Consider the following 17,500-nt stretch of genomic DNA (forward strand, 5'->3'; position numbering starts at 1 on the left):
TTTTCATGCAAATAAGTTGAGTCATTGTGTATAAACCAGAGTAAAATCACTGTTGAACTCAGCAGACGTGAAAGGGAAGGCACAGAAGTTCATTCTTCGTGAACCACATTGTTTATTCCCTTATAGAGGTCTGAGTTTCCCAGATTGGTTATTAAACACCGGTGTGCAGTGGACGAATGGAAAATAAAAATGAAAAAGTTTCAACATCGAAAATCTCAGTTGGAGAGGAGTTACCTCCTTAGAGAGACGGGTGAAGAGATCTCCTCCTCGGAGGAAGTCCAGGATCAGGTAGAGCTTCCCCTCCGTCTGAAACGCTGGTAGGGGGGGGGAGGAAAAAGAACTGAGATTAGATCTGGCAAGTTTCCTGCTTGCTGAACATTTCCACTGGGAGGTCTGTTGCCTGCTTAAAAACAGAGTAAGGAGTTCTGATTGGCCGGCGCGGCGCTGGTGACTCATCTGTTCTGGTGGTCTGTTATTGGTCGACTCACCGTAGTGCAGTTTGACGATGAAGGGATGGTTGACCTCCACCAGGATGTCTCTCTCCATCTTTGTCCTGACCCGGTCACGCACTGGAAACACACACACATATATACACACACAGAGAGAGAGAGAGAGAGAGAGAGAGAGAGAGAGAGAGAGAGAGAGAGAGAGAGAGAGAGAGAGAGAGAGAGAGAGAGAGAGAGAGAGAGAGAGAGAGAGAAACACATTAATCACCAGATAAAGCACTTAGTGTAGAAGCCAAAATAAAACAGCCTCCCTTATGTGGTTTTTCCGTTTTGGCTGGAGAGATCTCAAAATGGCAGCAGATGAGTAGATGAGTAACCGAATCACGATAAGAGCGAGAGAAAGTCAGCAACAAGAAATTAAACAGAAAAAGAAAGGATTTTGACCCCGAGAGGAGAGGAAGAAGCATGTTGTATTTCTTTCCACCGGCAGGTGGTGTGTGACTCGACTTTAAGATGTCACTTTAGGAATGCACTCCTCTTCCTCTCTGCCTACACTTCTTCAGCTCTTTGTATCTCTGTCTGGTCTCATGTTAAGGCGTGAAATTCCATTTTGGGCGATGACAGCTAAACCAACACACCTGAAAAGTACAGACGACTTAGTGCCTCTTTTAGTTTCTCTTCTACGTTCATGAACTGGATTCACATAGAAATCAACCACATGCATCTTTCTTTTGTCTTGCATTTGTTCCACCTGTAACATGACTTCACCTTTAAAAAGGATAAGGCCGGCATCAATCTATATGACATGAATTTCAAATAAAAACAAAACGGTTTAAAAAAAAATATCACACCTGCTGCTTTTTTCTTAAAAGAATAAAGTTAGGTGTAAAGATTGTAATCCCCCAACGTTTGCGCGATGGGTAAGGGACATGTTGTATTTTATTAGAGAAAATTAGGTATTCTGTCAAGGGGTCAGCTGACAAATTGATGTTGATATGTCAACCTTTCCTTGGGCGGTTACACACTGGATGCGTGGCGTGAGCGTGTCAGCTGCGTGGCGTGTCCGTTTTTATTTCGGCTCCCATGGTAACGGGTTAGAGCTTACACACCGCCTGCGTGACACGCACGTCTCAGGTGTGGCTCGAGCCGCGCCAAAAAACGCGTGCATGCTAGAAAATAAGACCGACGCCTATTTTTCATGCGACATGCAAGCGTGTTGGCAGCGTTTCCAGGCAAAATAGAATAAGAAAAGATGTTTATATGTCGTTTAGACACGAATACATATTACGCTGAAATGGATGCCAGTAAGATTCTGAATGGAAAGTTTACTTTTAAAAAGTTGCCAAATGGTTCCATTGACAAGACCAAAGTGATCTGTGTGTGTTTTGTCGTTGTGAACTGAGCTATCATCGCAGCAAGTTCAGTCTGAAATACCACTTGATGACGAGCGCACAGCTGATGGCTGATGACCAAACACACAGCTGATGGCCGAGCACACAGCTGATGACCAAACACACAGCTCATGGCCGAGCACACAGCTGATGGCCAAACACACAGCTGATGGCCAAACACACAGCTGATGGCCAAACACACAGCTGATGGCCAAACACACAGCTGATGGCCGAGCACACAGCTGATGGCCAAACACACAGCTGATGGCCGAGCACACAGCTGATGACCAAACACACAGCTGATGGCCAAGCACACAGCTGATGGCCGAGCACACAGCTGATGGCCAAACACACAGCTGATGGCCGAGCACACAGCTGATGACCAAACACACAGCTGATGGCCGAGCAATGGGACAAAAAGAAATCAAGGGACATTTAGAATAGATAAAAATGTGCGATTCATTGCGAATCAACTATGATATTAATGCGATTAATCGCAGTTAAATATTTTAATTGTTTGACAGCACTAAAAAAAAACTAAAAAACAGGAGGAAATGTGTGTTTGTTGGGGATTATTTTCACCAGCAGATTAATCTACATTTTGTGCTCTCGACGAGGGAGAAGATATAGCAGGCTGTGATACACAAACGGTATTTGGTAGTACATTCATTCACAGTTGGTTTTGGTATTTTTCACGGGATTTGTTGACAATAAGGAAAATATAGATTTATCGTCTGAGACAGGGTTTTCCCTGCCACTATAAGGCAGAATCCAAGACATTTTTGGGCACCACCTAAAGCCAAAACTACTACCACTACTACTACTAGTAACTAAATTACTTTTCTCAGATCTAGTGATTGTAGTTGGACTTCTTTAGCAAATTCTGTCTTTAAGCTTTTTGAGTGTTATTTATTTATTACCTGCTCTAGCTTTTCCAATGTTTTAGAGACAGATACATAAATAGTAATAGTTGAAAATGATGTGAAATTGCATTTTTCTTAATTGACAAATGTATAATTTCTTGAGGGACAGTCTTTTTATCTCTCTTCGTACCTTTTAGCGTAGCTTTCTTCAGGACTTTCATGGCGTACAGCTGACCGGCGTCTGGCCCTGTGACTTTCCTCACCAGAAACACCTGAACACACACACAAAACAATCAATCGCTGATGCATTATTTCTGTTTTCAGATATTTAGAAATTATGAGCTTGGTCACATCGGTGCGATAAGGCATTGAACATTTTAAATTTAAAAAAGCGTATTATGTAGGTGCTGCGTTAACGTGCGCTTGTTGCCCTTTGTGCGCTGATGCGCTCATCTGTTGACATTTCTGAACGCCTTCCCATAGACAGTATATAAAATTAACCAACAGATCCCGTGTCTCTGGACGGAGACCAGTGAAGGATATGAGAAGTCACTTTTCCGGTGAGTGCTAGGGTTAATGCGCAGCCTCCAACTGAGAGAGACAACGTAAATGTGACGTGAGCAACGTGTCTGAAAGTGTGAAGTCTTCTGGTAGCTGTGCCGAGAGAAATCTCAATCATTCCCAATCTTACAGAGACGGAGAGCGTAGGTATATGTAAGGAGATAACATAGACACAGGCTAATTACTGATCACTAACATGCTAGTTAACATTAGTAATTAAACCTAAACAGCTAATGTAAGGCGAAACTGCCTGCGAGCTTCTCCTGTACTATACGGTAATTCCTCTACTATGTGACACAATCGTTAGCTTATTTTTATAAAAGCGTCTGCTACGGAGCCATAACGTGAGCTACAAGGTAATGGAGCCTTTTATACATTGTTGTGTTTCTTTAGAAATAAACATCGGATAAATAGAGTCTTTAAACGCTTCAGATGTAAAGTTATTCACTGTCAAGTGACTTCAAAATGAATGGGAGTCAATGGGATGCTAACGGGAGGTGTTTGTTTTGTAGCATCAAAATGGCGCCATAGGAGGTTCTAGTTCTGAAGCGAAGCTTACCCCCCTTGCGCCTTCCTACAGTTGCTTAATAAAAGCTTTCGACACAAACAAACGTACACGTGTCATTAGTATGAGAAAAAAACGAGATTTTAACTGGGTCGGGCTCCGACATAAATATCTTAATGCCTGTCGGACGCGGGCCGGGCTCGGACAGAAAAATGCAGCCTGATCCGCACTCTAGTGTGTGTGTGTGTGTGTGTGTGTGTGTGTGTGTGTGTTGAAGTTTGTTTAGGTTAGCCTCCTTTCATTTCTAGGTAACACTTACGGAAATTAACATAAACAGAAACACACACACACACACACACACAAACACACACACACACACACACACACACGGCGCCCAAGCTGGAGGCTAATTGTTCATTCATAAAGACGGTGATACGGAGCGGGAGTGTGAAGGGCCCTCAACCTGCCGTCTCCATGGCAACGAGCTCTCAAAAAACACAATCGCAAGGGAAACATTACAGGGATTTCAGTGGAAATGAAAACCCACGTTTACACACACACACACACACTTAAAGCCCACTCACACACAAAAGCACTGACAGTATATATAAACACACACACACACACACCTTGCCAAAAGAACCTTGTCCCAGGACTTTGCGGAGCTCGAACTGTCGCGGGTCGGCCTTCTCTGATCCCTCCTTCACGTGATGAGTGATATTGATCTCCTTGATTGGCACGTCATCCTGTAACACACACACACACAACAGTGTCCAGATCGTCATTATTACATTCTTTAAACTATTAACTTGTCTGCGGTGGATTATATCAATAATACACATTTGAAGTTCTTGGTAAAATTCAAAAAATTACTGGTGACCTCTCAGAAAAGGTTGGTTGGTAACCACTGATCTAAAATATCATTGCATTAAAATGTCCTGTCATTGGAACAAAGACTTTTTGCCCAAGTATGTACTCAGGGGTGTCCACATACTTTTGGCTACAAACAAGGTATAATTTATCATTTAAGCAACTTGTGCAAATAAAGAGTTTTGTAAACATCACTGATAGTTTCAGCTGGGCAATATATCGATATTATATCGATATTGTGATATGAGACTAGATATCGTCTTAGATTTTGGATATCGTAATATCGTGATATGACATAAGTGTAGTCTTTTCCTGGTTTTAAAGGCTGCATTACAGTAAAGTGATGGACTTTTCTGAACTTACCAGACTGTTCTAGCTGTTCTATTATTTCCCTTTACCCACTTAGTCATTATATCCACATAACTGATGATTATTCATCAAAAATCTCATTGTGTAAATATTTTGTGAAAGCACCAATAGTCAACACTACAATATCGTTGCGGTATCAATATCGAGGTATTTGGTCAAAAATATCGTGATATTTGATTTTCTCCATATCGCCCAGCCCTACTGATAGTGTGATACTGATATGTTATGATTTGATACTATAAATAAAATTGAATTGAACTGAATAGTTAGTGCTTTTTAATTCACCAATAATAGGTGACATTAGAAATTACACAAGGACCTTTACAGACCCATTTGAAGAACTATTTTTAGCCTCAATAGACCAGAATGCATTGCAGGCAGTGAGCCGCAAGACGGGTTAAGTTTCTCCTTGGGCTGTCTTTGATTAAAGAAATCCTTAGCAGACTAACACTCATAAGATTTTGTCGACTAATTGATTAGTTGATTTATTCAACGATCTGTGCAACTGAGTTTCTCCACAAAGAATCATGCAAAAGCACCACTTAAAATCTTGTGTTTACCAGAGATGTGCTCGTACGTTTCTCGGACAAAAGTCACTCAGCGTGAAAAATGCATAAAATATGACGACTAACTGACTCAGAGGTAGCAGTTCTGGTTTCTCCGCTAAGTGAAGTCTCATGTTTCTCTCTCCCACACTCACATACAACAACAGCTGGATGCAGCAAGCTCAGGCGGGGTTCTCCGGGCGTTTTATAATGAAATGGATTCTGGGAAACGCAGTTCACAAAATCCCAAACACAACATCCTATACTGTAGAGCAGCGATGTCAGTGTGTGATCATGTTTTTGTTGTCGTTTGTGTCTTGTTCTCATCTCAGTGAATTACACAACAGGTTCCCTAATGTTCGTCATCCGCTCAGTGGGAAACCACAAAACACACATACACACACACACAAACATATGGATGCACGGTTGTCATGGAGCCACCCCCAATACCTGCTTCCCGCTGTAGCTGCTGAGTGACTAATGATACCATACTGTGTGACTGTACTCAGTGACACCCTCCCTCCTTCAAACTATTTTCAAAGCTTCCTAGCTTTGTGTACTCTGGATATTGAAGCAATAAACCAAACAAGTAAACACATCCAGACTACATATCCTATCCTCCTCTCTGCTCTGCGCTGCCCAATCCATCCTTTCTCTCTCTCTCGTCATTCTCTGTCCAGCTTTTTCCTCCTTGCTTCTCTTTCCTCCGTACCTGTACTTCCCAGGTGGGTGACCTGCTGGCTTCCGGGCGTCCCAGTGCATTGTGGGTCCTGTAGTCCCGACTACGGCTCAGGCTCTGTGGCGCCAACATGCTCCTGTGCATTATCTGCGAGGCTACAGGATGGAGACGGCGCCAGCTGAACACTTCTCCCTCCCTCTGTCGTTCTCTCTCTCCTCGCCTGTGTCTACCTCTCTCTCCCACTTTCTCTTTCCCTCCGAGACATCTACGCTTCCCTCCATCCCTCCCACTTTCTCTCGCTTTTCGTATCTTTATCTGAACCGTTCTCACCTCTCCTCTGTGGTTTGCACCTCTCTTTTTCTTATTCTCTCCGTCTCTTCCTCGTGGGACAAGGTCAGACTGCAGCGATGGGTGCAGCCATATGTGCTTTACACCAAGTTTTACATATTCACATACTTTACTGAAGCAAAAGTACCAAAAACTCACTACAAAATACTACATTACAAGTAAAAGTCCTGCCTTTAAAAGTCAAAAAGTTATCAGCTAAATCTACTTAAAGCATCAAAAATAAAAGCACTTGTATTGCACAATGGCCCCTTTCAGTGCACTAAACATTTAGCACACTCAAAGGGGCCGTTCTATATAACATATATTAACATTATTTTGGATTATTTTTGCATCACTGTGGGCTATATTTCTCCTCACATTTCCTATATGGCTTTTCATTAAACACAATATCAATGAAAACTAATTGTACCCACTAAATACACTGATGATGGGGAGTTTCTACTTTTTCTAATCTACTTTATAACGTTTATAAATTAATTGAAAATCTTAGTCTGAAATGTAACTACATACTGTAGCTGTCAGATAAATGTAGTGGATTAAAAAGAACAGTATTTCCCTCTGACAGATAGTGGAGTCGATGTATGAAGGAGCAGAAAATGAAAATACAGGTATAGTTTCCTAATCCTCTCTGCTTGCGCCAGTTATGGAACCTCAAACTTTTTGGTGCCAGACTAAATGGGTTGAGTTTTGAAAGCTGATGGAGATGTTGTTAAATGAGTCTTTGATCAGATAGTTTAGATTTAAATCAAAATGTGGCCAATTTTAGACTGAATTTTGTTGAGGCAAGCTTCTCCTACATCTTTTTTGTGTTAAAACAACCTTGACAGCTATGGGTTTTGTAGAAAAACATGTTCATATTTGTTAATGTAAGGGTATCAAAAAACAAAAACAGCCTCACTCTGCATGTCATCAGCATTGAGTATAAAACATCAAACCGCCGTATGTAAATTAGATTCCTCCATCAGGCGAAGCCCGACGCTGAGCGCAGCCCGACGCTGAGAGCCCCAAAGCAGCTGCCGAGCAAACAACAAAACAGAGTTGGGATGCTGCTGACCGTCTGAGAACATGGATTGTGAAATGTTTGAAAAGATGAGGAGTTGATGAGGAATGTTGAATTTTCATGTGTGTTATTGAGTGTGAGTCAGACCACAGATGGAGGATCAGAGCCGAAGCGACAGGATGCTCATGTAGCACCTCTTAATCACACGGATTAAAACTGCTAACCCCGCACCTGTGCTCAGAAACACACACACACACACACACACACACACACACACACACACACACACACACACACACACACACACATGTTATCACCACATGTACACACACACACACACACACACACACACACACACACACACACACACACACACACACACACACACACACACACACACACACACACACACACACATGTTACACACACACACACACACACACACACACACACACACACATGTTATCACACACACACACACACACACAGGTTTGGGGCACTATCTTTGTGGGGACCCACACACAGGTTTGACATAATGCATTCCCATAAGCATTCCCTTACCCTCACCTTAACCATCACAACTAAATGCCTAACCTTAACCCTTACCCTAACCTTAACCATCACAACTAAATGCCTAACCTTAACCCTTACCCTAACATTAACCATCACAACTAAATGCCTAACCTTAACCCTTACCCTAACCTTAACCATCACAACTAAATGCCTAACCTTAACCCTTACCCTAACATTAACCATCACAACTAAATGCCTAACCTTAACCCTTACCCTAACATTAACCATCACAACTAAATGCCTAACCTTAACCCTTACCCTAACCTTAACCATCACAACTAAATGCCTAACCTTAACCCTTACCCTAACCTTAACCATCACAACTAAATGCCTAACCTTAACCCTTACCCTAACCTTAACCATCACAACTAAATGCCTAACCTTAACCCTTACCCTAACCTTAACCATCACAACTAAATGCCTAACCTTAACCCTTACCCTAACCTTAACCATCACAACTAAATGCCTAACCTTAACCCTTACCCTAACCTTAACCATCACAACTAAATGACTAACCTTAACCCTTACCCTCACCCTAACCATAACCTAATTCTATCCCTAATCCCAAAACCAAGTCTCAAACAGCCCTTTAAACTTGTGGGGACCAGCATTTTGGCCCCACAAAGCTGTCGGGACCCCACAAGTACACTGGACTCCCGCTTTTTGGACCCCACGAATATATTTAAATAAGCCTACACACACACATACACACACACACACACACACACACACACACACACACACACACACACACACACACACACACACACACACACACACACACACACACACACACACACACACACACTCACACTCACACTCACACTCACACACACACACACACACACACAAATGCACACACATACACACGTACACATGCATACACGCACACACAAAATAACACATGCATACACACACCTGCACACGCCCACATATACACTTTACCTGCCTCTCTAACCTTTTATTGCACCGGTTAGCATTTATTTCCATCTCACTTGTGCAGACATTCAAACACACATGCACAGCTTCCGAGCTGACTCTTCCGCTCATTAATAAAGTAAATTCACATCCCACACACCGAAAGGAAAAAGAAAAAAAACATGTCACTGCTGGTGGTAAATTTAGGATGTTAATCTAGTTTGCGGCTAAAACAAATTGTCATATTGAATCCTGTGTCTGAGCTTTGGATTGGTCAGTAAACAGAGAACGTAACAAAGAAAGTAACTAAGCTTCTAGCTTTATTCGTGATCTGGGAAACAGCAGTTGATGTTGTGTTTAGAAGCCGTTCTGGAGCTTTGGATTGTATTATATCAGTTTTCATCATGTCATGTCTTGATTTTGTCCTGTTCTTTTCCATCTTTCAAAAGACTTAGCTCCTGTAATTCATCACGACACCTATAGCTAAAACTGATTTGGCAGTTTGAAAGTTAATGTCGGACTTTCTTTGTGCGTTTTTGGCAACGCACACTCCGAGATCTGTAATTCGAGCTGCAAAGATGAAACTAATTAATCGATTAGTTGTTACATAAAAAAAATCATGTGAGTCCAGCTTCTTGAATGTGAATATTGTTCTAGCTTCCCTCCTCTGTGACAGTAAACATTTGAGGAACGCCACCTTGGGCTTTTAGCTAGATTTATTTCATTACATTTTTCCCCAAATAGGCTCACATTTATAATAAATACATCATAAAATGTGCAGCAGTCATTCTTAGGTAAAAATGTACCCCGATATCTTTACCGACGGCTGGGTTACTAAAACGGACAAACGTACAGCGAGGTTAACAGGTCTCCACTGAGCCATCGGTAACACAGCTGGAGAGGACGCAGCACAGCAGCCCTGCAACGCTGCGCATCGTCTGTCCGCCATCAAAACTAATTAAGAGGCCTCGTTATGTTGTTACACTGCTCTGCACGCAGCAGCAGACCTCCCCATCGGACACATTACACACATCAAATTAAATTATCGTCAACTGTGCACACATTTTTTTAACTGCTGGTCAGACGGAGAAATCTCTGTGTGTGTCTGACTGCAGGGAGATAAACTTATTGTCAAGTATTTGTAAAACTCTCAGCTGCTCGCGAGTACTTTAAGTACATGCAGGACTATAACTTGTAATGGGAGTACTTTTCAGACCAGGGTTTTCCGCAGCAGCACCCAAGACGATTTGGGCGCCACTACACTGAAGGATGGGGCTGTCCTCGACTAAAGATATTCTTAGTCGACTAACACTTATAGGATTTTGTCGACTAATCGATTAGTTGATTTAATTGACAGAGCTGTGCGCTTTGAGAGGTGGTTAAGACTAGAAAAGCACAATATAAATGTAGTTAATTAACCATCTGTAAAACTGAGTTTCTCCACAATTAATCCTTCAAAAGCACAGATTTAAATCTTGTGTTTACCATAAATGTGCTCAGAAGTTTCCTGAAATAAATAATTAAGCATGAATCAGCATAAAAAATGACTAATCGAATAAAGAAATCTTAGTCGACTAAGACCAAAACGACCGATTAGTCGACTAATCGACTAAGAGGTGGCAGCCCTACTGAATGAATGGGAAATCAATGTGAGCATCAAAACTATGACTTTTCCTCAGATCTAATGGTTGTATTTGGTCTCCAGTTAGTCTATATCGACCACGTTTCATTTATAGGATAATTCAGGTTCTGCCGGGTGTCCCACATTTTCGGCCGGATGTCCCGTCCCCTTCCTCTTTCTTTGTTTTGGCGTTCTAACCTCCGGCTGATTTATGAGGACTATGGTTAACTGCTCCTCAGATCTCTGCAGGGTAAATCCAGACAGCTATCTAGACTATCTGTCCAATATGAGTTTTCTCTCACCCTCCTCCGCAGCGCTGTGGAGGAGGGTCTGGGCAATGCGAGACTAGTCTCCGGTGGACTTCTTTAGCATGTTTTGTAAAGCTCTGTCAGTGTTATTTATTCACTTATTATCTGCTCTAGATTTTCCAACATGTGAGGTACTTAGAGTATAGTATTTCTACTTTTACTGAGTATGATTTGAGGATTTAAAATACTGCGTTTTGTCAACCAGTCAAATCCAGAACAGTAGCGTCTGATTAACGGTGCATATCTTAGGACACGTCAGTGTTAGAGAGGATGATGGTAGTGGTAACAGGAAACTTCACACACACACACACACACACACACACACACACACACACACACACACACACACACACACACACACACACACACACACACACACATTACACAATATTCCTGTTTTGTGACTTTGGAGAATGTTTGCTGTACTTTTCTATGATTCCTATGCAGTCCACAGATTTGAAAGAAAAGATTTTCCCCCAGAATAAACAAATGAAAAATGATTCTGTGTGCCATCTGGTTACAGCTGACGGACAGACATAAAAACCTCCAACTCAACCAGTTCCTTTTTTATGCTTCCTGATCTGACACCAGAACTAAGAAAAGAAACTAACTACATTTACTCAAGTACTGTACTTAAATACAAATGTGAGGTGCTTGTACTTTACTTGAGTATTGTCTTTTCATGCAACTTTATACTTCTACTCCACTACTATTCATCCGACAGCTTTAGTTACTTTACAGATTAAAATTTTTGCACAAGGGGGGGCGCCCAGGAGGCTCGGTTGGTGGGGCGCGCGCCCATGTGTGGAGGGTTGTTCCTCAGCGCAGAGGCCCAGGGTTCGGATCTGACCTGCGACACTTTCCTGCATGTTTTCCCCCTCTCTCTCTCTCTCTACCCTTTCACGTCTAGGCTGTCCTATCAATTAAAGGCGGAAATGCCCACAGGCTTGTCCAACTTCTATCTGTGGGACATGTTGTTAACGCTGTTTGTAAGCACAAAAATCAGCGTAATGCCTTGTCTAACTACTGGTATTGCTAACCTGGCTAGAGTTAACCCCACAATGAAAAATCTGACTTGCATATTGAACTAGAACTGGGCAATATATCGATATTATATCTATATCGTGATACGAGACTAGATATCGTCTTAGATTTTGGATATCGTAATATCCTGATATGATATAAGTGTCTTTTCTTGGTTTTAAAGGCTGCATTACAGTAAAGTGATGTACTTTTCTGAACCTACCAGACTGTTCTAGCTGTTCTATTATTTGCCTTTTCCCCACTTAAACGTTATGTCCACATTACTGATAATTATTTATCTAAAATCTAAGTGTGAAGATATGTTGTGAAAGCACCAATTATCAACCCTAGAATATCGCCGCAATATCGATATCGAGGTATTTGGTCAAGAATATCGTGATATCTGATTTTCTCCATATCGCCCAGCCCTAAATTGAACGCATTTAACTTGACACCATTCCGGCTTCTGAATTCAGAGGTAAATGCACTATAACTAAAAGCCCTGTAGTCGTTCAGCATGAAAAAGCATAAAACAGGACTAATCTACCAAAGAAATCTTAGTTGACTAAGACTAAAGCAGCCGATTAGTCGACTAAGAGGGGGCAGCCCTATTTTTTATAGTGTGGTATTAGTACTATTACTCAAGTAAAGGATCTGAATACCATTGCATCATTCATGTTAGCACAACAGCCCCGAAAGCCGAAACTCACAATACATCTACCTCATCATCTCGGTTTTGTGGCTGCCATTAGACCAGTAAAACCAGTTGGAGCGACTGCTTTAAGTCAACAAAAGATAAATATATCTTATTTACATTTCATGAATGCTGATCTGTTGTTTTCTGACTTGTAGAGTGACACTGAAAAGATGCACAGACACAAACTAAAGTAGCAGCTTCACTCACACACACACACACACACACACACACACACACACACACACACACACACACACACACACACACACACACACACACACACACACACACACACACACACACACACACACACACACACACACACACAGGACTACCCACAGTACTCACTCTCTCCATACTGGAGTGTTCTGGTCCACAACATCCTATTACTGTCCCCCTATTTTTTCTAGTTTGCTCCCAGCGGCCGTTTTCAAAAGTCCGGGCCGGCTGCTGGCGGCTGCCGTCCGTCCCGGCGAGCATCAGAAGGCGGCGGAGCGCCTTCAGCCGGCTCCTCAGCGCCCTGACGAGGCCGCCGACGGAGCACACGCACTTTGCCGGCTCAGCCTCCACCGTGCGGCGCGTCATCACTAAGTGAACTCGAGGAACTTGAGGAGCCTGGAGTTGTCGGAGCGACAGTGTGGCAGCGAATGCCTCGGACTGGGACAGGCAAACAAGTGTGAGTCAGTGTGAGGGGATACCCGGAGGAAAGGGAGGGGGGGGGGGGGGGGGGCACAGATCCAAATTGGGATGGGAAGCGGGATCCCCCCCCCAACCCTCCACCCACTCCTCCCTTCTCCACTAACATGCAGCTGTAACCTCTCACCCAATGTTTCCATCAGGTGTCATGGAGATCCCCGTTCACTCCGCAGTCACATAACTCTCCGACCGACCAATGACTAAATACCACAAGGAGGAGAACTCCCACTTCTATTTTCACACATTCACACTCACTCACTCAAAGTTTTCAACATGCAAATGTCGGTGAAAAACATGAATCACTCTGAGTCCCAATCTGCAAACTGACTATGAATTGTCCCGCTGGGGATCGATAAGGTGTACCTCATCTTAGTATAATTAATATTATATATAATGACTTTATTAAAAACTAGGGCTGCACGATACGTGGAAAATACGCGTTGTGCGATAACGATATTACGTGGATAAATAAAACAGATATGAAAGTCTACTCAGTTCTGAGGCTTTCGATATTCTGCTAAAATACAACAAGTTGCTTGGTGAACTTAAAACAAACAAAAGGAAATCATTTCCAACATTATTTAATTGAACAAATTGAACATCGAATTGAACATAAAAGGCAGCACTAAAAAAACAGAACGACAGTTACACTTCAAGCGTAGAGGGTCAATCAGAAGAACAGACTTTTTCAACTAACTCAAAACATCTCTGAGTGTCTGTTGGGATATGTCGCAGCCTTTCGCAATGTTTAAAGTTGATATTTCTGTATTAAAGATGTATTGTACTAAATATAAACTTGTATAAAAAAGCAGCAAATCCTCACATTTGAGAAGCTTAAAGAATAATATAATAATAATAATAATAATAATAATAATAATAATAATAATAATAATAATAATAATAATGTATACTTTATTAATCCCACAAAGGGAAATTACAATGTTTTTCACTCTGTGGTTATTACACACAGGCCTGAATTACACACACATGCTCATTACCTACACATGCACTAATGGAGAGCTGTCAGAGAGGGGGAGCTGCCCATGGAAAGGCGCCCCAAGCAGTTGGGGGTTCGGTGCCTTGCTCAAGAACACCTTGGCAGTGCCCAGGAGGCGGTCCACCAAAACAAGAGAACCCAGCTCCCTACTGACTGAGCTACTGCCACCCTACTAGGTGTTAGCATCTCTACTTGTAATGACTTTAACGGCAATCATTAAAAATAGTTGTTGGTGCATTGTCTAATCGATTAATCGACGAATCGTTGCAGCACAAGTTGATTTACTTTTATTTCAAAACACCAACTTGAATCTTTTAGTCAGTGAAACAGAGACATTTATAATTTCAGTTCTGACCCCAAGGTGCCCTGTGTCTATCTGTCCATATCATGTACATTATATGACTTTATTACTGATACTTAGTTGAGAAACACTCCTCATTTGCTTCCTAATGCACTACATTTAACCTCCCCCACACTGTTTGATAGATGTGACGCAGACACAATAATAATAATGATGAAATGTCTAAAAAATGTAATTTTACATAAGTAACATTTCGAATGTAGGACTTTTACTTTTAATTAAGTCATTTTAGATTATGGTCTTTCTACTTTTACCTAAGTAAAGGATCTGAATACTTCTTCCAACACTGGATTTTGTCAACAACAACAACAACAACCAGTCCAAACCAGTACAGTACAGGGTTATTCCTGCATGGAGGAATAAGCCCCCAAAGAGGTTTAAGCCAGCCCCCAAAGGAAAATCAACAGCACCACAATGATAATTGAGAGGAAAAATAGCAATTCAATTCCTCTTCGAATGTGTTTAATAGCAATTGACCAAATAACTGCATGCCCCCCCCCCCCCACCCACCAAAAGGTCCAATCTGAGTCAGGAAAAACCCTGCAGTAGTGTCTGGTGTGAGGTGAATATCTTAGGACACGTCAGCGTTACAGAGCATCGAGGGAAGAGGTAACGTGAATCCCCCAACTGCCCTCACACACACACACACACACACACACACACACACACACACACACACACACACACACACACACACACACACACACACACACACACACACACACACACACACACACAGAAATGTTTTGAAGTAGAGGATCTATTTCACAAATACATTAACGTGTTGTCACTTAAAATAAGGTCCCCTGTTTGTATCTGTCAAAATCATATAAATGTTATGACTGACATTTAGTTTAAAAACCTTCCCTATTAGCTATCTAGTGAATATATAGTCTAGTCTAGTCCGTTCTAGACTACGGTGGATTTGTGAGGACTATGGTTAACTGCTCCTCAGATCTCTGCAGGGTAAATCCAGACAGCTAGCTAGACTATCTGTCCAATCTGAGTTTTCTCTCGCACGACTAAAACGAACGTACACATGTTCCACCAAAACAAGTTCCTTCCCGAGGCTATTTTGCAGAGGCACCGTGGCTTATCTCCGGTGCTTAGCACGATTGCGATTGGTTTAAAGAAATGCCAATAAACCAGAGCACGTTTTTCTCCCATCCCAGAATGCTGTGTGGACTAGACAGACCCTCCTTCAGCATGCTTTGGAGGAGGGTCTGGCAAAGCGAGACTAGTGAACATCATCCTTTACTTATGTGCATGGGGAATAGGGTTGTGCCGATGGACAATATCATCGTTCATTGTGATGGCTGGCCGACATCACGATGGAGAGCCACCATTGTGATGTCCACCAAAGAGTTATCTTTCTGTTCATTGAATGCGTTATTCAGTGCAAACATAACCGTGAATGTAGTTTAAACTCAGTAATGATGGTATGTTAGGTTATTACTGTCGCTCTGTTGAAGGCAGACGTCCCACTGTACTGTCGATACGCAGATCACGGACATCTGATTGATTTTACTGCACCGTACTTAAGTGAAAGTAGGTCAAGTTGTAAAACCTACCAGCAGGGCACCGTTTACAGAGGTCATTTAAATGTATCTCTAATCGTTTCTATGTTAACTTTTGGCCCATAGTAGTAGAAAAAAATATTTATGTAAAGCTACCGCTACCTTCGTAGCCCGGCCGTTGGTTCAGTGGGTAGAGCAGGCGCACATATACTGAGAGGTTTGTGCCTCGACGCAGATGTCCAGGGTTGAAGTCTGACCTGTGACTATTTCCTGCATGTCTTCCCTCTCTCTCTCCCCTTTCTCACCTAGCTGTCCTGTCAAAATGTTTCACATCTTTCAGTGGAATTGTATTAATAGGATTAATGGTGCGTTCTTTTTGTCTTGTAATCGCGACTAGTAGCTCGAGTGTGACATCACATCCGTGTCGAAAAAACGAATAACCGCGGGTAGGCTACTGCTCTGCTTTCTGCTCAGGACTCGGCCATTGTTGTCATATAGCAACAGAGCGTCTCTAGCCAATTTCAGCTGCACAAGCTACAAAATAACTAATGAGGCGGTATTTAACTCCTAATAAGACTGTAGAGACATGTCTATAGGTAGCAGTATACAGCACTATGTTTAACTCCTAATAAGACTGTAGAGACATGTCTATAGGTAGCAGTATACAGCACTATGTTTAACTCCTAATAAGACTGTAGAGACATGTCTATAGGTAGCAGTATACAGCACTATGTTTAACTCCTAATAAGATTGTAGAGACATGTCTATAGGTAGCAGTATACAGCACTATGTTTAACTCCTAATAAGACTGTAGAGACATGTCTATAGGTAGCAGTATACAGCACTATGTTTAACTCCTAATAAGACTGTAGAGACATGTCTATAGGTAGCAGTATACAGCACTATGTTTAACTCCTAATAAGACTGTAGAGACATGTCTATAGGTAGCAGTATACAGCACTATGTTTAACTCCTAATAAGACTGTAGAGACATGTCTATAGGTAGCAGTATACAGCACTATGTTTAACTCCTAATAAGACTGTAGAGACATGTCTATAGGTAGCAGTATACAGTGCTATGTTTAACTCCTAATAAGACTGTAGAGACATGCCTATAGGTAGCAGTATACAGTGCTATGTGTACGACTTCTTCATTTGGTTACAACAACGACAAAAGTGCTTAAAATTGTAGAAAACCACAATGTTTACTAC

The 17,500-nt window shown here is 42.0% G+C and overlaps 1 protein-coding gene across 2 annotated transcripts in view; it reads right to left on the reverse strand.

The window, feature by feature from the left end:
• rps6ka3b (ribosomal protein S6 kinase, polypeptide 3b) overlaps nt 1-17,500 on the reverse strand; it is a 61,443-nt gene that overhangs the window by 18,681 nt on the left and 25,262 nt on the right. For both annotated transcript variants that reach the window (XM_028569400.1, XM_028569401.1), the window contains 4 exons: nt 4,396-4,512; nt 2,891-2,972; nt 489-569; nt 235-314 (listed from right to left, as the gene is read on the reverse strand). In XM_028569400.1, coding sequence (XP_028425201.1) covers nt 235-314; nt 489-569; nt 2,891-2,972; nt 4,396-4,512 — 360 coding nt within the window. The remainder of the gene's footprint in view (nt 1-234; nt 315-488; nt 570-2,890; nt 2,973-4,395; nt 4,513-17,500) is intronic.

Source organism: Perca flavescens, chromosome 22 (genome assembly GCF_004354835.1).
Source record: "Perca flavescens isolate YP-PL-M2 chromosome 22, PFLA_1.0, whole genome shotgun sequence".
NCBI classification, from domain to species: Eukaryota; Metazoa; Chordata; class Actinopteri; order Perciformes; family Percidae; genus Perca; species Perca flavescens.